General features: G+C 52.5%; 1 protein-coding gene across 1 annotated transcript; it reads right to left on the bottom strand.

Annotated features, from left to right (window-relative positions):
- Positions 1-11,280: 11,280 nt before the first annotated feature.
- On the bottom strand, positions 11,281-15,621 carry DAND5 (DAN domain BMP antagonist family member 5). Its single transcript, XM_061188728.1, is given in 5 exon segments — positions 11,281-11,328; positions 11,330-11,432; positions 11,434-11,510; positions 15,297-15,366; positions 15,368-15,621. Coding segments are annotated over 5 exon segments (552 nt in total).
- Between the last annotated feature and the right edge of the window lie 7,683 nt (positions 15,622-23,304).

The raw sequence follows: 23,304 nt of genomic DNA, 5'->3' as shown, positions 1-23,304 counted from the left end.
TCGGAGCCCTCCATACATGTCACGTACAGAACGCATTGCCACACGTTCCACATTCCAACAAAGCACTCGCAATCACCTACGCGCACACAGCATAGGCACACAACCCACACACATGCACCGACACCCCCCACCAAGACTAGGAAAGCAACCCACAACCCACACACTGACATGCACACAGGGCCCACCATCACATGATACCCACACATATGCATTTCAACAACAAACCATGTTTAGACTCCCAGATACAGGTGGACACACTCCAATATGGGCCTCACACAGACACACACTGATACACACCAAGACACACACACCAGTGCATGCTGACATATACAGATTCATGCTGACACATTGACACTGGCATGATCACACAACCACATCCTCACACACTCCAGGCACACAACTCCTATACATAGACACCAAAATGCACATACAACACACGCACAAAGCTGCACCAAAACAGATGCACTAATGCACTGTCACACAAACACAAACCATCAGACACCAGGACATACATGCCAAACACAGGGAAAGCACTGACCCTGATACAAAGTGACACTGGCAGAGACAACAGCACACAGGAACACATACCACACACCTGATGCCCAGATGTACACAGGTATCACACACATAAACCCTGGCCCCTCCCACGCCCCACTCCCAACACACACACACACACACACACACACACACACACTTGTACTTGGCCCTGATCATGGACACACACACAAATCTAGCAAGGACCACACAGCCCAACCATCAGGGACAGAAATGGGCATTGAGGTCTCAGGTACATGTATTCACACCCCCTTGGTGAGGCTCCATTCCCCTCATGCAGGCCCCTGGTCCCCCATTTCCAGAGCAAAGAGGAATGGGGGGAAAGGTTTGTGCTGAGGACCCTGGCATGGGGGCAAGGGGAGCCCTTAAGTGACCCCCAGGGTGGGCGGGGAGGTGGTGCCTGCAGCCCCCAGGCAGCTCCTGCCGAGGCAAAGCTCCCTCCTGCTGCCAGGTGCAGCCAGCACTTTCTCACCCTCCTGGGCCAAGAAGCTGTGGCAGTTCTCAGCTATGCATTGTCTGTTGGAGGGGTGTCGATGCCCAGGCGTGTGTGTATGTCCATGTGAAAATATGCCTGAGGGTATGTGTTCCTGGTCACATTGCATCTTTGAGGCAGGGTGGCCAGAGTTGTGTTCTTGGGAGTCTGGGTGGGTCCGGGTGTCCTCTGGGGGAAAGGAGGTGCAGGTCAGTGTATGTCCGTCTAGGAGTCTCTTTGAATGGGCCAGTGTGGTGTAGCAGTGATGTGGGTCTGGCTGTGTACCTGGGGTGTCTGTGAGTCAGAGGGTGAGTGTCTGCCAGGCTCTGTGCCTAGCACTGGGGACATAGTAGGGAACAAGACAAAAGACCCTGCGATGGGGGGTGCTGACATTCTAGTGGGAGTTAGGTGTAGAGGTCACCTTGGCAGTGTCTGGTCTTTGACAGGAAGTGGGGTGACGAGGGTGCCTAGGTGAATATGTGTGTGTGTATTGAGCTGACCACAGTGCGTGCATCAGCTGTGAGGCTCTTTCTGTCAGAAAGTGTCAGTGTACGTAACAAGCTTGTGTATGTGTGGCAGGGATGTGGGTCTCTCTACGCGTCCCAGAGTGTGTGTGACCCAGGGGGTCTGTCTGTAATCAGGGTCTGTGTGGCTGAAAGTGTTAATGGGTGTCACTAGGAATGTGTTTCTCTCTGTTGGGTCCCTGTGAGTCTGGGGCAGTGATGGAGATCTGTGTGTACCAGAGCATGTGTACACAGGTGACTGTGTGTGTCAGGGAGCGGGGCTCTGTGTCTTTTCAGAGATATGGGTCTGTGTATCAGGCTGTGTTGGTGTGTGTGACTAGGTGTGTGTGTGCGCATGTGTGTCAGGGAGGGAGGGCTCTGTGTGCCTGAGGATGTGCCTGGGTACATGTGTGTCTGTCATTGCCGTACTTGGGGGGCTCTGTCCTGTGATCCCGCCGATCCGACCCAGCCTTCCCCCTCTGCATCGCAGCCGCTGCCGATGAAAGGCCGTGGCAGAGGGAATCGATACGTCCTTAAAAATTCAAGGGCTTCTCGTAAACAGAAACTTTTAACACCGTTTAAAGTTTCAGGGCCGCCGCTGCTGCCTCCCGGCCGAAGCCTCCACCACTGCAGTCGGAGGGCGTGCGGGAGGAGGCACCGGAGCGGGGGGGCGGGTGCCGAGGAGAAGGGGCGGGGCTACATGGGGGGGATGGAGGAGGGGCTGCAGGAGGGCACTGGAGGATATGTGGGACTGAGGGGAGGGGCAGGAAGGGGATTTGGGGATCAAGGGGCTGGTGGCTTGGATGGCTCAGGAAAGGGATGTGAGGTTAAGGGGGGGAAGATAGGGAGGGGAGGGAAGCAGGAAGTTGGGGGGGGACAGGGATGGGTCTGGGGGCCTTTGAGGAGGCCCAAGAGAGGCTGGAATGTCTGGGAGAAGGAACTGGGGATATGTATGCCCAGGAGGGGTTTGGGGTGCCAAGGTGGGGCTTGGATGGCTGAGGGAAGGAGCAGAGGATAAATCTGGGGGGTTACGGGGCCTGGGTGAAGGGGACATTGGAGCAGTGTGGGCCTGTGGGGGGCTGGAGGGGGGGCAATAGGAAAGGTTTGGGGAAGGGGGGAGGAATGGTTGAAGGGTTTGGGGTGTCTGGGATCTTTAGTGTAATTGGGGGATTGGGGAGACCTCGAGAGACAGGTGGACCCTCCTTGCCCCTCTGCAAACAGCCATGAAGGGGTAACCCCTCAGAAGTCCCATCAACTTTGGCCCAGTCCTCTCCCCACCTGCCAGCCTGTCCTCCCAGCCCTGTTCCACCATCCGTGCCAGGCCCTAGGGCTGGGGTCTGCCCACTCCCTCCTCACCCTCCCGGTCCCGCCTCTGGCACCAAGCCTGGGCTCTGCTTGAACCAGCATCCCATACCCACTTCACACACGCATTCCATTCATACACACAGACACAACATCCATCCACACACACACAACATCCATCCTTCCATTCACACACCCTCACACCACAACACCCTCCCTGTGTGCACACACACACCCTCTCTCTTCCTTACACACTTGCACATCCATCCATGTTCCCACAAACAAAACATTTCCCCCATATTCATGAACATATCCGCACTCAGAATTCTCTCCACGTTGCTCAGACCACCCCCATACCCACAACAAACACCCCCCACACCATGCACACACATCCACATCCACTCTGCTCCCCCCTCCACAGCTGCCAGCTGGGAGGATTTTTACAGAGAGGCTGAGGGGTTGCTCTGGAGGACACCCGGGCCCCTCCTCCCCCCCTCCCCCTCCCCCCTCCCCCAGAGCCCAGGTCTTAGGACCACACCTGGCCTTCAAGAAATCACAGGGGAGAAGGGTGTTGCCGGGGGGCTGTGTACAGCTGGGATGCCACAGCTGGAATCTCCCACATTCCTCCCTGCCGGGGCTGCCCACCTGGCTGCGGCTGGCAGCAGGTGTGTTCTTACAATGCAGGTGTGCGGGGGGAGGAGGAGGGAGGAGTGGGCACCAGGCCCATGGCATTACCCAGCCAGGATGCTGGGGGCAGTAGGAGGTGGTACCAAAACATCTGGGCTCCAGCAGCCAAGTCCTGGGCCACCAAAGGTGGGGCCAGGCATTGCTGGGCTCCGGGGCAGGTGGGCAGGCCTCTCCGCAGAGGAGGATGAACATCTGGTACACAAGATAAGTCAAGAGCCAGGCTGAGGGTGCTGCCAGGGTCGGGGAGGGGTGCTCTAGGCCCTCCTGGCAGGACTGGGGATCCCCACTCCCCAAGAGGGCCTTATGCCTCTCCTGCCCAGCCTGGAGGACATGGTCTGTGCCCAGGCTGGGGTCCTAGCCTTGTGCTCGCTGCCCCCTCCCTGGGCTGGGAACCTGTAGTGGGGAGTGAGGAGTTACAGCCCCACTGTCAAGGCACACCTGGCCAGGCAACTGCGTCCATGCCACACACACACACCAGACTCCTACAGTCATGTGCACACAGAATCACAAAGACACACACAGGCATGCTCAGACACAAAAAGATACAGACCCTCCTCCTCCTCTGGGCAGTCATGTAAAATGCCGTAATCACACACAGACACAGGATCACCCAGAAATGCTGTCGCACACACTTAGTACACAGACACACAAGCACACAGCTGCAGAGAGAATCCCACACAGATCTCCCCAGAGCCACCCACAGAGTGACACCAATAACACTCCAGTCACACACAAAGACCTTCACCATCACATAGACCTCCCCCATAGAGACTCAGATTTACACTGACTCACAAAGACAAACCCAGTTATACAGACTCCCAGAATCATACGCTGAGTCCAGTTACACAGATACACACAAGGCCACACAAAGTCACACAATTACACAAAGTTTTACAGACCTTTTGAGTCACGTACACAGATGTTCTCAAAATCATCCATAGATGTGGCACACGCAGGGTGACACAAAGATATACAGATCACATATACACAGACACACAGGATCATCCATTGTCACAACTGATCACACACTGACACCCAAAGACACACACAGGCATCCCTAAATCACAAATGGGGATACTCAGGCCAGCCCGCAGCTGTGCACAAGGTGCCACAGACACACTCACACGTGCCCCAGCAGCACAGCATGGCTAGCGCCAAGGACAGGCAGGCAGCAGGGCTTCCTGTGGCTAACGCTCATCTGGAGGCAAGGGAAGGAGCTGGGGAAACATTTCATTTGCAGCCGGCTGGAGACCCACCCCACCCGTCCTGGAAACCTGGCCCTGGCTCCTGAATGGGGCCTCTGTGTGCTGCCACCACCCTGCCGACCAGGGTGTGGGTATCAGGGGGGTGAGGCCGGCCACACTGTGTCCCTGGCTGAGCATCAGGGGCCACCCAGCCACATACCAGGGCCCAAGCTGGAGTCCCCCAGACCAGAGGAGCTCCCCTCACCCCCATCCCCACCGCATCTGGAGGCCACTCCCCAACCCAGCCTGCAGAGGGAAGACAGAGCAGCGAGGCAGAGCCCCGGCCGGCACTGGATCTCCAGGTATCCCCTGTCTCAGGCCCACATGTGTCCTCAGGCTGAGCAGCTGCCACTCCCACGTCACAAGGCCTCTCGATCCAGCGCAAAGGTAAGACACCACGGCTGGATGTGACAGCATTGCTGGGGATGTGACAGTGTAGCTGTGTGTGACAGTGTAGCCGGGCTCCCTGTGCAGCCTTGGGGAGGGGGCGGGGCAGTCATAGCCCCTTGGCTCATGTCATCACACACTCACTGTCACACACATAGTGTCACCATCACACCTTCAATCACACAGCCACACACAGCCACACTGTCTCATCTTCAGTCACACTGTCACACATGCTGTCACACCTTCAACCACACACAGAGCCACATTGTCACACCTTCAACCAGCAACCCTGCCTGTCACACCCCCAGCCACCCTGTCACACACAGAAATACCATCACAGCCTCAAGGATTCTGGTCACACATGCCTTCAACCACACTGTCTCACACATCCTCACACTTACCCTGACACGCTGACCCTCACACTGTATCAGTGTCTGACCAGCAGGGGCACACTCACATACCTGGTCCGGGTGCCCCTTCAGCTGTGTTAGCCACGAGGCCACACGGAGTCACTGCCCCACTAGGTCACAAGGAGGGGAAGCAGATCTGAGCACTTCATTCTCAGGGTGTGGTGCACAGCTGCCCCTCGAGCAAAGTTTGAACCCAACCAGTTGCTCCAATAACGCGACAACACACCCTGATTGTCACAGAGCAGGTAGCCAGCAGGTACAGGCCACTGCAGAACTGCTCACAGACATTCTGATGACATGCACTCAGCGTCTCACTGTTGCAGGTGACAGGCACACATCTCGCACTGCCTAGAGTCCCCGGACAGAGCTACAAAGAAACAGTGGGGGACAGCCACACCACAGTGACAAGGACATCCTGTCACACAACAGTCATTCTCCCCAATGCCTGTCACAACGTTGAGACAGTCCCTTAGCCATCCCAACAAGCAGCCAGGCACACTGACATGACCCCCACAGTAGTCACTAGGAAGCCCTCCAGCCCCCCAAGTCATGGAGACGGGGAGAGGCCCACGCTGCTACCCCCCTCTCCCCACTGCAGTTGGTGCCTGGAGAGCAGGGGGGCTAATAGACGCGCAGCTGTAGGCGGTGGGTGCCAGCCCCTCTGCCTCATGAATATTCATCAGCTGGGGCTCTCCTGAACCTGTGGGGAGTCGGAGGTCCCAGGCAGCTGGGCACCCCCTTCTGCGCCAGGAGGCCCTCAGGTGAGGGGGGGCTCAGCCAAGCCCTGGCAGTCCTTGGAACCTATACCCAGTACACACATAGGCACATATGAGTTTGTGAACACGGACCCCCAGACCCACAAACAACCGTCACACAAACTCACAACCACACCCAACGACGGGGCCATCCACCGTCACACACACACACACACACACACACACACACCAGGCATGCAAACACAGGCACACACACTATCACATGAACCCACAATCACAAACACATAATCACACCCAAACCACAGACACCCACCATCTCTCTCTGTCTCTCTCACACCCACCCCTCAGGCATGCAAACACGGACACACACACTGTCACACGAATTCACAAGCACATAATCACACCCAAACCACCGACACACACACACACACACACACACACACACACACCCCAGGCATACAAACACAAGGGCACACAGTCAAAAGACCACAAACACACAGATACACCATCACACCCAAACTACACGGACACTCACCATCACACACAGGCATGAAAACACACACACACAGAAGCACACAGGATCTCACTCTGCCCATCCCTGATGTTTTACAGAAGGGGACACTGAGGCAATGAGTGGCTGAAGGCCCCTTGAAGGAGCATGGCCTCGCCTGACTCCAGGCAGAGGGTACCGCGGAGCGCCCCCTGCTGGCCCGGCCCCTTCACGAGCGCGCGGGGCGGGCACGCGCCTGACGTAACCATGGCATCCTCTTGGCACGAGCGGCCCGCACGCGGGGAGGGCGGGGCGGGCGCGTTGCCATGGCGCTGACTGGCCGCGTGAATGGGGCATTGTTCGCAGCGGCGCCCGGGCCGGACTGTCCCGGACCCACCCGGACCCACTCGAGCCGGCAGAGACTGGGAGAGATAGAGACGGGGAGAGACAAGAGATGGAGAGAGACAGACAGAGCTGTAGATGGGCAAAGACACTTAGAAGCCGAGAGAGAGAGACAGAGATGGAGAAAGAGAGATGGGAGAGACCTGCAAGAGAAACGCACAAATAAGGAAGGACAGAGAGAAAGGGCCAAAGGGAGGCAGAGTCGGAGATCGAGATGGAAGATGAAGGGCTGGAATGGGAGACAGGACCAGCCAGCCAATACCCATGGAGCACACTGTGCCTGGCAACAGGATGAGGCAGAGGACCAGGACCCGCAGACAAAGTCAGAGATGCTGAGAGGTGGGAAGAGACACTGCCATAGAGAAACCCAGTGAGAACGAGGGTCAGAGATACCTAGGGAAGAAATGAAGGAAATGCTCTGAGTGCCTCTGGTCCCACCCACCTTGGTCCCTTCTCGACCCCCTTTTGGACCACACGCCTTCCCTGGTTCGACACTCTCAGAAGGCACACCTCTTTCCTACACATCTTCACACACCAACTGACAAGACATCATTGACACAGGGTCCCAGTCTTCGGGGACCCTCCCCCAGACACTCCAAGACACCCTCATGAGCACAGTGACACCCACAGATACACCCACAGCCACCCAGTGACCCAGTCATGGTCATAGCCAGACACACCCATATGACAGGGACTAGTACCCCACACCAGAGTGGCACTCACAGTTACAGATACGGCCCCTAGATGTGCCGTCACATGAGGATCCTGCCAGACACGTAGTCCCGGTAACACATGGCCACACACCACCACACGGGCTCAGGCTCCATGGGAACGCTGTCATATGTGGCCACTCCAGACACACAGTGCACCCTCACACATGCACAGATGTTTCCCTACATTCACTGACACCTTCACAGACACACACGTGCCTTCTGCCCAATCTGACCCACTGACTGGGCACCCTGTCCCTTGATCCGGATTGGTATCTATGGGGATGCTGGGTCCAGTTCTCCATGTTTGACACACATCAGTCACCAGCTGACACTTGGAGGGGTGGGGAGGGAGGTGAAGCCCTGTCCCTGTCCCCCTCAAAGAGCTGTGTCAATCCGGGCTAGGGTGGTCCCCTAACTCCTCCACGTCTAGGTCAGCTTGGCCCAAATCTGAACCAAGGGTGTCCCCTGGTGGCCATGCATGTTAGCTGCACCCATCAGGTTAGGGGGTGGGGTGTGTGCAGGGGATGGTGGGCAGCCCAGTGGCCCTGTCTGAATAGAAGGGCAGAGAGGACAGGCCAAAGTCAACACACAGAACCCAGAGACGGGAAGCCAAGGTCCAGCAGCAAGGACCCAGACCCAGAATTCAGAGCCTGGAATCCCAATCCCAGAATCCAAAACCAGATCTCAGAATCCAGAATCTGAATCTAGATCCCAGATACCAAGATCTAGAATCCAGATCCAAGAACTCAGGACCCAGAATCTAAAATCCAGGTCCAAGTGCCCACAATCCAGAATCCAAAAATCTAGATCCTATCCTCCAGAATCTAGAATCAAGGACCCAGCGGGAATTCCTTGGCAGTCCAGTGGTTAGGACTCGGCACTGTCACTGCCAGGGCCCAGGTTCGATCCCTGGTCAGGGAACTAAAAAAATCCCACAGGCCACGTGACGTGGCCAAAAAAAAAAAAAAGTAGAATCAAGAACCCAGAATCCAGATCCAAGAACCCAGAGCCCTCCTCAGAGCCAGCTCCCTGCCTTCCCCAAGTCCTCCACATTAGAGCCCTGCCAGCAGGGGTTGGTGAGGACAGGAACAAAGTGAAGGGGCAGGAGAGGAGCCCTGCAGTGACCACACAGACCCTCTCCCAGCTGCTGCCCCTGTTCATTCACAAACACACACATACACACTTTGGCAGGATCTTATACACAGACCCACACACCCAAACATACAGCCTGTGACCATCAGGTGTACAGCACCACACACCCTCAGATACACATGCACAATCACATACACACACACACACACACACACACACCCCATCACACACCATCATGCATTCACCCGGACACACACCGTCACCCAAAGACACCTGGAACTGCCATACGCTCCTCTCCCAGCACATGAACACATGCCCATCTGTGTACCCACATGATCTCAGAGCTGCCCCCCAGCCCTGGCCATCCCACCAAGCTCAGACACACAACCACCACGCCCAGAACACACAAAAACCCATGACTCCCAGCCCTGCACGCAGATAACGCTCGCTCACAGAATTGTGGAGGCTGGCACACACACACAGACACACACACACACATACACACACGAACTCTCCCAGGCACAGAGAAGCCCCGTGCCTTGGCAGCCACACAGCCCCTGGGAACGGGACCCCCGGGACGGGGCTCACCGCGCACCCCCATGCCCACCCCAGCTCCGCTCCCCCCCCACCGCCTGGCCGGCTGGCGGGCTTTAATACAGATGCCAAACTCGTAATTGTAACTGAGGGTGACAGGGTCACCTTGAGCCCCAGATGCTCGCGCGGTGACAGATGGCGTTGGCAAACCTGATTATCGGCCCCTGTGCCAGCGCCTGTGGCACCTGCATTCCCCGCCCCTCCCCCGCTCCCCCAGCACTCATTACCCACCCATTACTGGGCCTGGGGGGCGGGGGTGGGGGCCGGCTGGCATTGCCCGGGAGGGGGCAGGGACTCCGGGGGCCCCCCTGGCACCAAGGTTCCCAGCTGGCTCCCCGGCTGGCAGGAGGTGGGCACAGCTGAAGGGGGGGAAAGCAGGCGCCTCATGCCTGCCAGAGAGAGGGGTGCTCGCGGTGCCAGGGCTGAGCTGCCCACTCGGACACTGCTTGGGGTTGGCACAGAACCCTGGAGGGAGGAGGGAGAGTATGCCCCCGACTCTGTGGGCCCCTGGTGATCACCCCCCACTTCAGGGCCCTTGGAGCAGGGCCTTGGGAGCTGCCTGCCTGGCCTGTTCCCACCCCTCTGTGCAGGCCTGTGAGGTCAGAGGTCACAGGCTCCCACGCCCCACTGGCCCATCTGTTTCCTCGGGTCCCCTCCTCCTGCTCCCCTCACCTGGGGCCTTCCTTCCTGAGGCAGGAAGAAGGCTGAGGGGGGCCTGGCCAACCCCCGCCCTGCGCTCCGGGGGGCATTTGGAGGCAACCCTGACAGCGCCACATGTCCCCGCGTCTGTGCCAGACGGGCCCATCTGCTAGGGCCCTGGTTCCAGCCGCCCAAAGCCAGGCTGCCCTCGTCCACTGCAGACCCTGAGCCCAGCTGAGGAAGGAGCACCCCTGATGCTCACGCTCCAGCACAGGGCCACCCACTCCCAGGAAACCCCAATTGGAGAAATACACACACACACACATACACACACACAACTAGACTTGGCCAACCTTTATGGTTCCTGTAGATGCCACACTGGGCATGGTGCTGTGTGGAGACTGGGGGTGGGGGGGGTGGGGAGGGACAGGAAGGGCAGCTGGGGGCACGTGTGTCCTGCCTCTGACTCGGGGAGCCCAGGTTTCCCCCAGCAGCTCCGTCTGCCTCCCGGCCTTGGTTTCTCGGGATCGCTAGGACCATGTCATCACTGTGTCTCCTAGTCTGGGTGGGGCCATCTATCTTCCCTGCAGCTGGGAGTGTCTTCGACTCATTCTGTGAGAGGAGGTCCAGCTTGGTGGTTAAAAACAGGAACCACCATGCCTTGGGTTCAGATGCCACCTCTGCCATGTACTGCTGTGTGACTCTGAGTGAGTGACTTTGCCTCTTGGGACTTAGGTTTCCTTTTCTGTAAAATGTGATGCTACTAACCCCTATGTCATGGGGCTGCTCTGAGGATGACATGAGTTAGTACTTATCAAAGACTTAGAGCAGGGCCTGGCAAACAGTGAGTGCTCAATAAATATGCACTTTGACTATGAGTGGTCCACCCCCATGGCTGGGGCTGTGCCTGGCGTCCCTAGGAGCAGGGTGAGGACTCTGGAGACCTGTCTGGCTGTCCCTGCGTCCCTGGTTGCTGGACCCAGTGTGCATGGTCCAGGTTGGCATCATTCTCAGCCTGTCTTCCCCCGTCTCTCCAAGGTGCGTGCATCTGTGTGTCCATTCGTGATGCTCAGCTCATGCCTTTGGTCTGCACTGACACCCCTCAACCCGCACAGTGGACATCCTTCACCTGGCGACGGGAGGCTGGGCTGCCCGCCCAACACCAGAGAACCACAGGTGCCCAGCGCGTGCGAGCGGGCACACAGCTGTTGCAGAGGATGAGCGGGGATGTAGAAAGAGGAGCAGTGGCCAAAGCAGAGGTGATTGAGGAGGTGGACAGCCATGAAGCCCAGCCGGGAGAGCACCTGGGGCCAGAGGCAGGGAGATGAGTCAAGGGCAGTGGAATCTGGAGCCAGAGACTTCATCCTACCTAGAGAGGCATGGATGCCTGGGTTCAAATTCTGACTCTGCCATCTGCTGGCTGTGTGCCTTGGGGCAACTTACTCAACCTCTCTGGGCGTCAGTTTTCTCACCTGTAAAATCATCAAAGTTCAACCAGGAAAAAAAAGAAAACCACTCTAGGCCTTTGGACAGAAAGAATTAATACAGAGCAGGGCTGCTTTTCCCTAGCAGGAGATGATGATAAGGATAAGGTGGCCTGGGGATTGGCACTTGTAGGAAGCTGCTGCCACCTCCAGGGGTGAGGGACAATAGGAAGGGTGGTATTCCAGGATCCCTGGGGGGGATTAAACAGAAAACCCTTAGCTCATTGCCTGGCACACAGTTGGCACTCAGAAAATGCTAGTTCTTCCTATGATCTCCTCCACCTAAGTGGATCTATCAACTTGCTCCCAGATCATGGCCCTTCTCTGTTTAAACCCTGCACCCCCCATCCGCCCTCCCGCCTCCACATCTCCCTGCCCTTCCCCGCCTCACTGCCCCAGCCACCCTGGTCTCCTCGATGTTCTTTCTCTCTTTCTTTCTTTTTTATTTATTTATTTTTTGATGTGGACCATTTTTTTTTAACATCTTTATTGGAGTATAATTGCTTTACAATGGTGTGTTAGTTTCTGCTTGATAACAAAGTGAATCAGCTATATGTATACATATATCCCCACATCTCCTCCCTCTTGCGTCTCCCTCCCACCCTCCCTATCCCACCCCTCTAGGTGGTCACAGAGCACCGAGCTGATCTCTCTGTGCTATGCGTTTGCTTCCCACTAGCTATCTATTTTACATTTGGTAGTGTATATATGTCCATGCCACTCTCTCACTTTGTCCCCTCCCTGTGTCCTCAAGTCCATTCTCTACGTCTGCGTCTTTATTCCTGGATGTGGACCATTTTTAAACTCTTTATTGAATTTGTTACAATATTGCTTCTGTATTATGTTTTGGTTTTTTGGCCCCGAGGCATGTGGGATCTTAGCTCCTTGACCAGGGATCGTACCCGCACCCCCTGCATTGGAAAGAGAAGTCTTAACCACAGGACTGCCAGGGAAGTCCCCCTTTTTTAATTTTTTGGCCACACCATGCGGCATGTGGGATCTTAATTCCCCAACTAGGGATCAAACCCGAGCCCCCTGCATTGGAAGCACGGAGTCTTAACCACTGGACCGCCAGGGAAGTCCCTATTCTTTCTTTCTTTTTTTTTTTAATTGAAGTATAATTGATTACAATGTTGTACTAATTTCTGCTGTACGGCAAAGTGACTTAGTTACACACACATATATATATATTCTTTTTTTATATTCTTTTCCGTTATGGTTTATCCCAGGAGATTGGATATAGTTCTCTGTGCTATACAGTAGGACCTTGTTGTTTATCCATTCTAAATGTAATAGTTTGCATCTACTAACCCCAAACTCCCACTCCATCTTTCCCCCACCCCCCTCCCCCTCAGCAACCACAAGTCTGTTCTCTATGTCTGTGAGTCTGTTTCTGTTTTGTAGATAGGTTCACTTGTGTCATATTTTAGATTCCACATATAAGTGATATCATATGGTATTTGTCTTTCTCTTTCTGACTTTACTTAGCATGATAATCTCTAGTTGCATCCTTGTGGCTGCAAATGGTATTATTTCGTTCTTTTTATGGCTGAGTAGTATTCCATTGTATATATGTACACATCTTCTTTATCCATTCATCTGTTGATGGACATTTATGTTGTTTCCATGTCTTGGCTATTGTGCATAGTGCTGCTATGAACATAGGGGTGCATGTATCTTTTTGAATTATAGTTTTGTCCAGGTATATGCCCTGGACATGTGGGATTGCTGGATCATATGGTAGTTCTATTCCTCGCTGTTCCTTCAATGCACCAAACTTGTGCCTGCCTCCGGGACGTTGCCCCTGCTGTGCCCTCCACCTGGACTTCTCTTCCATCCACCCTTCCCAGAGCTCATTCCAATTCATCCATCCTTCCTCAGAAGCACCCCCAAGACAAATTTCACCCTCCTGGCAGTCTTTCTCCTAGCATCCTCATCTCTTTCTCCAGGGTCTCATAGCAATTTATTGTTATGTCTCTTTGGGGGATTGTTAATGTTCCCTTCTCTCCCAGAATACTCACTACCTGAAGGCAGGGACTCTTTCTGTCTTGTTTGTGGCTATAGCCCCAAGAGGTGCATCATAACAAAACCTAACACTTGCCGAAGCCTAACACCCTGCCGAGCCCATGCTGCTCACCTTTGAGGAACTCCCTCCTCCCCACAATGCTGCAAGGCTGGAACCATTAATATCCCCATTTACAGATGAGGAAACTGAGGCTCAAAGAAGTCCCTTGCTTGCCTAAGACTACACAGCTGCCGAGGGGACTGCTAGCCCTTAGAGCATCCTTGTGCCCCCCTGGGACAGTTGCAGCTCTGGGAGAGGGTACACAGCTGGATCCCAGGTCAGGGGTCCCCTCTGCTGTGTGCAGTGTGCACGGCTGTATGGGGCAACTGAGGCAGCTGGTCCAGGGCTGTGCAATACCACCGAGTTGTCTGGATTCAATGAAAGTTTGCTGAATGGATAACAAGCCAAGGGGTCTTGGGAACTGACACTCTGGTAGGCATGGTGCCAAACACTTTGCATGAGTTCTCAACTATTATTAACTCCCTTTTGCAAAGGTGGGACTTGAGGCATAAAGAAGGAAAGCCACTTGCCCTGGGTCACACAGAAATCAGCAGCTGAGGCAGAAGTTGAACTTAGGTACGCCTAGCTCCAAAACCTGGGCCATAAACAACACATGGTATGAATTATCAAAACCTTTATGGAGCGCCAACTGAATGCAGCTGTAAGAGTGCTTCCCTTACCCCTCTCATTCAGGCTGCCCAATAGCCCTTAGGAGGCAAGTACTACTATTATTCATTCATTCATTCATTCATTCAACAAATACTTACTGAGTGCCCACTGTGTGCCTGGCTCTGCTCTAGAGCAGGGATGGGGCTACAGAAGTGAACAAGACATAAAAATCTCTGCCCTGGTGGAGCAAACATTCTAGTGAGGGAGATAGATGGTAAATGCAACTACAAAATCAATTTCATTTGTTAGGTGATGATGTGAACTACAGCGAGAAATAAAGCAGAAAGGGGGAACATTTTAAAACATCTGAGTAAAAACCTGGAGGAGGTGAGAGAAGGAACCATAGAATGTTGGGGGTGGGGAGTGCTAGAGACAAAGGGAAGAGCCAGTGCAACGGACCTGAGGTAGACATAATATTGGTGTGTCTGGAGAAAAGCGAGATGGCTGGTGCGGCAGGAGGAAAGTGGGTGAGGGGGAGAGTGGGAGGAGGTAAGGGCAGGAGATGACAGGCATTTTGTGCAGGGCCTTGTGGGCCACAGGAAGGACTTGGACGTTCACTCTGAGTGAAGTGGGAGCCATGGAGGGTTCTGAGCAGAGGAGGGATGTGATCAGACTCAGGTGTTCCCAGATGCCCTCTGGCCACTAGATGGAAAACTAGACTCAGGAGACAGGGTGGCCATAGCGGAAGCTGGGAGACCAAGATGGCAGCACTTGCATTGGCCCAGGTGGGAGATGCTTATGCCCCATCTTACAAGGGAGAAAACTGAAGATCAGAGACATTTAGGTGAAGGATGCAGGGTTGACCCCAAATCTGTCTGGTGCCACAGCCTGTGCTCTATCAACACTGAAACCCAGCCCTCTCCTTCCCCTACTTGAGTGAAGGGCACAGCTTTGCACATCTCCTGGGCCACTTCCTGTGGGTCCAGTGGCAGAGACAGTGATGGCCACATCCTGCCCATGCTGCAGCCTGTCTGTCCCCAGCTGCCCAGTTTTCTGCAGGCCCAAGAAGACCTTCCAGCTGCCAAGGGCAGAGGATGGCACTGGGAAAGCTGGGGCCCCTTGACCCAGAGACTGGGTCTCATTGGCAGCAGCCTGGGGCTGAGCTGGGAGGCCTCGGGGTCCAGGCCTCCCTGAGCCTGTGGGCAGCCAGGCCCCAGTGAGCAGGCTCAAGAGAGTGGTCAGCTGACTGAGGATCATCTGTTTGTCTGTCTTTCTGTCTGTTGGTCAGTCTGGGACTGGGCTCAGGGTCCTGGGCAGCCAACCCTGCTGTCTGGTAGGTGGAATCTGTGCTCTCTAGATCCCCCTTTTTTTTTTTTTTGGCTGAGCTGCGTGGCTTGCAGGATCTCAGTTCCCTGACCAGAGATTGAACCGGGTCCTAGGCAGTGAAGGCGCTGAGTCCTAGCCACTAAGGGCACCGGGGAACTCCCTCCAGATCCACCTTTTTTGTTGTTGTTTGCTTTGTTTTGTTCTTAATGTTTATTTATTTTTGTATTTAGCTGTGCCGGGTCTTAGTTGCAGCATTCAGGATCTTAGTTGTGACATGCGGGATCTAGTTCCCTGACCAGGGATCAAACCCTGGCCCCCTGCATTGGGAGCGTGGGGTCTTAACCACTGGCCCACCAGGGAAGTCCCCAGATCCACCTTTAATGGCTTGCCCCCAACCTGGGTAGCCTGGGAGGCACCTCTGCAAACCCACAATGGGGAGGAGAGTAAACCCCTTACCTGCTGGGTTCCCACCCCTCCCCCTAGCCTGGCAGGGGATCTGCGGGGCTGGGCTTGCGAGTGTGTCGGCTGTGGAGACCAGAAAGGAAAGGTGGAGAGGCAGGGGCTTAGGGGCACAATGCTGAATGCCCTAAGGGGCTCCTTTCCCATCAGGGCCCCATTCTTCCATTTAGCAAACTCAGACTTTGCAGTTAGGCTTCTCAGGCTTCAAACTCAACACTGAAACTCCCTGGTTATGCAATCTCAAGACCCTAAACCTCTCTGGGCCTCAGCTTCCTCTTCTGTAATATGGGGATAACAACAGTCCCTACTTGGGGGAATTCCCTGGTGGTCCAGTGGTTAGGACTCAGTGCTTTCACTGCCAGGGCTAGGTTCTATCCCTGGTTGGGGAACGAAGATCCTGCAAGCCAAGAGGCGCCGCCAAAAAAAACCAAAAAATAAAACAGAAAAGCTAGTCCCTGCTTGGTAGGGTTGTTCTGAAGACTGGAGATGATTTATGTAAGGAGCTTCAAATAGAGGTTGGTACACAGTAGCACCATGAATAAGCTATGATTAACACTATTGCTGTTGTTTTTTTCTTTGGCATGCATTAGAGGCCAGGAATAATTCTGAGCCCTGGGGATACAGGACGACAACACAGAAAATGGGTCCTCGCTGCCACAGACTTTACATTGTAGTGCAGAAAACAGACAACACAAGATAAGATGATTTCAGAGTCTTAAGTGTTACGAAGATACTAAAATGGGATGTGCCTTAGAGGAATCGGGGTGGGGCCTTCTGACCCCAGGGTGGTCGGGGAAGGTCTTCCTGTGGAAGTGACATTTTTGCAGAGACCCTAGGTGCTGTGGGAACAGCCCCGTGGGGAGTGCCGGTTGGAGTGCTGGAAGCACGTAAACAGCCCCGTCCCAGAATCTGGGGCCCTGGAGGCGCCTGGGGGTTCCAGCCCTGGCCCTGGCACCTGCGCGGCCCCCATCTCACACCCAGGTAAGGAGCTGTAGGCCCCGGGGCCCTGAGATGCTGCAGGGCCGGTCCTTCTCGTGCCCCCCGGAGCTGCGAGTGCGATGGGGTGCGCTTGCCCTCTGGCGGCAACTCTCGGGATTGCACGGCGACCGTGCCCTGGACAACTGCCTCCCGGACGTCCCACCTGGAGGTGCGCGGCCACCTCCCACCGACCCCGCTACATCCGAGCCCCTGAGCGTCCCCCAACCTGCCCTTCCGCTGTCCTCTAGACCCAGCTAATGGCAGCTCCGTCCTGCCAGGTGCTGAGGCTCCAAACTTGGCAGCATCTTTAAGCCCCCTCTTTCTCTGACTCCCCCCCTCCCCAATTTGATATGACTGCAAGTCCCTTCCACTTCAGAATCTACCCAGAATCCGCCCATTTCTCACTCCCTCTTCGGTCCCCAACCTGGACATAATCCTCATTACCTCCCACCTGAACCAGTGCAGTCCCTCCGCCCTGGTACCCCAGCTCCCGCCTCCTACCTCCCTCAAAGTCTGTTCCTCCGACAGCACCCAGAGGGCTCCTCCGGGAACCACCTCACTCGGATTAACAGCCAAAATTCTCCCTGCAGCCCACCAGGCCCCGCCCCGTTTGCTCCCATCACCACCCCACCCTCGTCTCTCCGCACTCTCTCCCCGTTTGCTCACTCCCTCCAGCCACGCGGACTTCTTCGCTATTCCGTAGACTCACCCAGGCATAATTCCATAATCCCACACAGTTGTACGGGGCTGCGACACTCTTGAAGTTTCAACATGGAAAATATAGCTAAGAAAAATGAAGTTAAAAAAATTTCACAACAAGGTGCTGACGTTTTGGGGAAGAGGGATAAGAATTTACAGGTACAACTTAATTGTACTTGCACACTGAAAAGACTAGCAGGATTCTCCTGTTGGGGAGGGACATTTAAACAGGCAGATGAGATGGGGGGGAGGGGGGAGGGAGAGGGGGGAGGGGCGGTGTCCCTTTAGAGTTTAAAAATTCAATGCAAAAAAAAAAAAAACCTTAAGAAAAAAGCACAAATGGAAGCAAACAATACCTTTGTTCTGCCCCTTGTTTTTTAAGTGATTTGGGGCAATCAAGTAAGTATAGATAAAAATAGATAAAATATATAATAGATATAGATAAATATATAGTAATATATATATAATATAAGTAATATAAATATATAATATAGAGAGATAAATATATAACAAACACCTCTGTACTCATTACCACAATTAAGAAATAAAAGATCACAGATATGAGAGAAACTGACTCTATACTTGTCCCTAATCCCTGAATTTGCCAATTATAATCCTCAAGCCTGTATTCATAGTTTTACTGTATATGTGTCCATTCAGAAAAAATACATAAAATTGTTTTGTTTAAAACAATATACATGGTATCTGAATGTATATATCCTTTTAACTTTCATTTGTCCTGCCCTTCAGTATTTCACTGCACATATATACATCCCAATTTTTTTCTCCATTATCCAATTCTTAAACCATCACCAACAATCCTGCAAAGAATATTCTGGAACGTAGCTCTTTTTCACCTAGGTTTTTGCACCTACTCTATCTGCGAGAGTTTGCTCCTTATCAGTGGTTCACATTCCTGGCTGCACATTAGAGTCACTTGTAAATGAGGAATCCATGCCCAGAATCTGCTGCAAATCAATTACTACATTGGAATCTCTGGGGATGGGACCCAGGCAGTGGTGTTTTAATAAAAGCACCTCAGGGCTCCTGTGAACCCATGGGCTGTGTCATTATATACAGCAGTAGATCTCAAGCTTGAGCCCACATCAGCATCACCTGGAAGGCTCTCGCCCAGATCTGATTCTGGGATGGAGCCTGAGAACCTGCATTTCTAATAAGTTCCCAGGTGATGCTGCCACTGGCCTGAGGACCACACTTTGAGAACCATGACACAGAGCGCGCCTTTATTCTTTTTTAACATCTGCATAGTATCCCATCGTATGGATAGTCAGTAATTTCTTTGACAAATCCTCTATTCTTAGACATTTGGGTATTTTTCATCTTTCATTACTACAAAAAAAATTGCCTATTGTAAGTCAACTATATTTCAAGTTAAAAAATTTAATTGCCTACAATGGAATATCATTCAGCTATAAAAAGGAATGAAGTATTATATTAATTTGCTAGAGCTGCCATAACAAAGTACCACAGACTGGGGGTCTTAACCAACAGAAATTTACTTTCTTACAGTTCTGGAGGCTAGAAGTCTGAGATCAAGGCATCACCACAGTTGGTTTCTTCTGAGGCCTCTCTCCTTAGCTTGTAGATGGCCATCTTCTCCCTGTGTCTTTACACGGTCTTTCCTCTGTGTGTGTCTGTGTCCAAATTTCCTCTTTTATAAAAATACCAGTCATACTGGATTGGGGTCCACCCTAATGACCTCATTTTAACTTGACACTTTTTCTACATATGGTCACGTACTGAGTGTTAGCACTTTAACATATGAATTTTGGGGGGACACAACTCAGTCCATAACAAGTACTGATACATGTATGGATGAACCTCAAAAACATGCTAAGAGAGACTTCCCTGGTGGTCCAGTTGTTAAGACTCTGCGCTCCCAGTACAGGGGGCATGGGTTCGATCCCTGGTCAGGGAACTAAGATTCACATGCTGCCTGGCACAGTCAAATAAATAAATAAATAAAACCAACCAAGAAAATGAATCCATACACAAGTAGTCACATCGTGTATGATTCCATTTACATGAAATGTCCAGAATGGGCAAATCCATAGAGACAGAAAGTAAACTAGTGGTTGCCAGGGGCTGGGTGGGGAGGGGGACTAGAGAGTGACTGCTTAATGGGTACAGATGATGGAAATGTGCAAGAAGTTAAATAGAGGTGGTGGTTGCATAACATTGTGAGTAGACGAAATGCCACTGAATCGTTCACTTTACAACGATTAATTTTATGTTGTGTGACTGTTACCTCAGTTTAAGGCCTGCCCTCAGAAGCCACTTCCCCATGACCATTTGGTACCTGCTGGGTGCAGAGAACCCCAGCCAGCAGCTGAAATTCAACCCAAGCTGGTTTGACATCAGAGTGCCTACTTTTAACCTCTAAGCTCTGGTTCCCAGCTTAAAACTCAGAGTGGTTCCCAAATTTCCTGGTCTGGTAGGAAACTGTAGCTCAGAAGTCCCACACCTGGCTGCCTATCAGCTCCATTCCAGGCACTTTCTTCCTCCTTTGCCTCCCCTATAATTATAAGTTTGTCTCACCCACAAGACTGTGAGCTGTTTGAGGTCAGGGACTGTCTCTACTTCATTTCCTATCTCTTCAAAGGTCCAAGGAGCCAGGGAGGTGTCCACTGAGTTAAACCTGAATGACAAGAAAGAGCCCACCACGTCTAGATCCTGGAGACAGTTCTAGGCATGGTAACAGCAAAAGTAATGAAAAGGCTCTGAGGTCAGTGCAGGTCAGGGACCGTGTGGCCCCTTCTACCTCCTAATGGGTCTTCCTGCTTCTACATGTTGCCCCACTCAATATCTTTTCTGCTCAGCAGCCAGAGGAGAATTGTAAGTCATATCCATTACTGCCCTGCTCAGAAACCTCCCATGGCTCCCCATTGCCCTTGGAATAAAACCAGAACCCCTCACCATGCCCTATAATTCCTGCATGGCTGGCCCCTGCCTAACACTATTCATTTTACCTCCCCCTTCAATCCTCTTCATTCACCGGACCTCAACCACGCTGGCTATCTGTCCCTCAGCAAACCCTGGGGACAGACTTGTTGAGCACCTCAGGGAAATTTCCCCGTGGGCACATGGGGACACAGACAGGGAGGCTTACTGCAGCATCATTTCTGCAATCAAGAAAAATTGGAGGGAATTCCCTGGTGGCGCAGTGGTTAAGAATGCGCCTGCCAATGCAGGGGACATGGGGTCGAGCCCTGGTCCGGGAAGATCCCACATGCCGCGGAGCAACTAAGCCCCTGCGCCACAACTACTGAGCCTGGGCTCTAGAGCCCGCGAGCCACAACTACTGAGCCCGCGTGCCTAGAGCCTGTGCTCCGCAACAAAAAGTGAAGCCACCGCAGTAAGAAGCTCGCGCACCGCAATAAAGAGTAGCCCCCGCTCGCCGCAACTAGAGAAAGCCCGCGCACAGCAACGAAGACCCAACGCAGCCAAAAAATAAATAAATAAATTTAAAAAAGAAAAATTGGAAACAAACATCCATCAAAACAGCCTGACAGAATAATTATAGTTTATTCATACTACAGATAATACTGAGCAGATATTTTTTCCAACTTTTTTTTAACCGCTAAACGCAGTAAGAAATACATTTTACACTGTAAACCAGAGGTAGCAGATTGTACTTTCCAAAGAGGCCTCAACAATATGTCCTATCCTATATGCTCTACATACAATCCTTTGTATGCGACTGTGACAATGTGACTTTGACAATCCTTTGATTGAGTGACAAGGTCTCTGACCCCTCCCCTTGAACCTAGACAACCTTTGTGACTGGCTTGACCAATAGAATACAGCAGAAATGAGTCATGTGACTTCTGAGATTCAGTCATAAAAATGCCATGCACTTCAGTCTTGTTCACTTGGGATCCAGCTGCCATGTTGTGAGAAAGCTCAAACTGGCCCATGCAGAGAGACCACTGTGTAGCTGTTCCAGCCAATAGCCCCGCTGAGTATCCAGCCAGAATGAACCATAAAACATGAATAAATGAAGATGCTTTCTGATGATTCTAGCCACAGGGTATAAAGTCACTCAACTTTCAATTCTTCCCACTGGGGCTGCAGATAGCATGGAGCAGAGACAAGCCATGCCCACCATGCCCTGCCCAAATTCCTGATCTACACAATGAGCATAATAAAATGGTTGTTTGGGGAAGGTTTGTTAGCATCAATCACAATTGTACCACCAGTATATACATACACGTATCTGTGACAGAAATAAAAGCTTTACCAAACAATACTTACCCTTACTACACGTGATACAACCTGACATTTTAATTTTATTCTATTTTTTTCATTAATAATAACTGCTATACACCTATGTTCACAGGAGCATTATTCACAGTAGCCAAAAGGTGGATGCAGCCCAAATGTCCATCAGTGGATGAACGGATAAACAAAATGTGGTAAATACTTATGATGGAATATTATTCAGCCTTAAAAAAGAAGTAAATTCTGACCCATGCTACAATGTGGATGAATTTTGAGGACATTATGCTAAGTGAAATAAGCCAGTTACAGAAGGACAAATACTGTATGATTCCACTTGTACAAGGTCCCAAGAGTAGTCAAATTCACAGAGACAGAAATTAGAATTGTTGATTACCAGGGGCTGGGGGGAGGGGATAATGGGGAGTTAGGGTTTAATGGGGACAGCTGTCCCCTTCTGTTTGTTTGTTTTTAAGAGTAGACACCTTGGGCTTCCCTGGTGGCGCAGCGGTTGAGAATCTGCCTGCCAATGCAGGGGACACGGGTTCGAGCCCTGGTCTGGGAAGATCCCACATGCCGCGGAGCAACTAGGCCCGTGAGCCACAATTACTGAGCCTGCGCGTCTGGACCCTGTGCTCCGCAACAAGAGAGGCCGCGACAGTGAGAGGCCTGTTTAAAGTAAACAGTAAACTGTTTAAAGTATATAGTTATATTGTTTCCACAGACTCCAGATAAGTAGCAAATGCATAAAGACTGGTCCTGGAAGAATATGCTAATTTCAAAGTAACTGTTACTCCTTAGAAATGGAGGGCGGGGCAGGGCGGGGCAGGGCGGGGCAGGGCGGGGCAGGGCAGGGCGGGGCGGGGCGGGGCGGGGGGGGGGTGAGCATCTGTAGGCGAAGGCCTTACTGTCATTGGAGGCTTTCATAATAGGGCTCAAGTTATATTAAAAGGAATTTTTAAAAAAATATCTGAAGCAATCGAGCCAAAGTGAATATTTGTTAAACCTGGGTGACGACACAATGACTGTACTCTTCTGTCCCTGTGAAATAATCCATTAACACTGTTAATAAGAATGTATAAGCAACTCTAGGATACATAAGAAACTAACACAAGTGGGGGTGGAGGGGCTCAGACACGGAAGCAGAGGATGGGAGATGGGTGGGGATAAGACTTCTCACTGAAACCCTTTTTGTTGCTTGTATTTTCATTTCTTAAATTGTGAAATATAATAAAGCTA

This window comes from Eubalaena glacialis, chromosome 4 (genome assembly GCF_028564815.1).
Source record: "Eubalaena glacialis isolate mEubGla1 chromosome 4, mEubGla1.1.hap2.+ XY, whole genome shotgun sequence".
NCBI lineage: Eukaryota > Metazoa > Chordata > Mammalia > Artiodactyla > Balaenidae > Eubalaena > Eubalaena glacialis.
The sequence above is the reverse complement of the archived record's forward strand: the minus strand, read 5'-3'. Positions and strand labels throughout refer to the sequence as shown.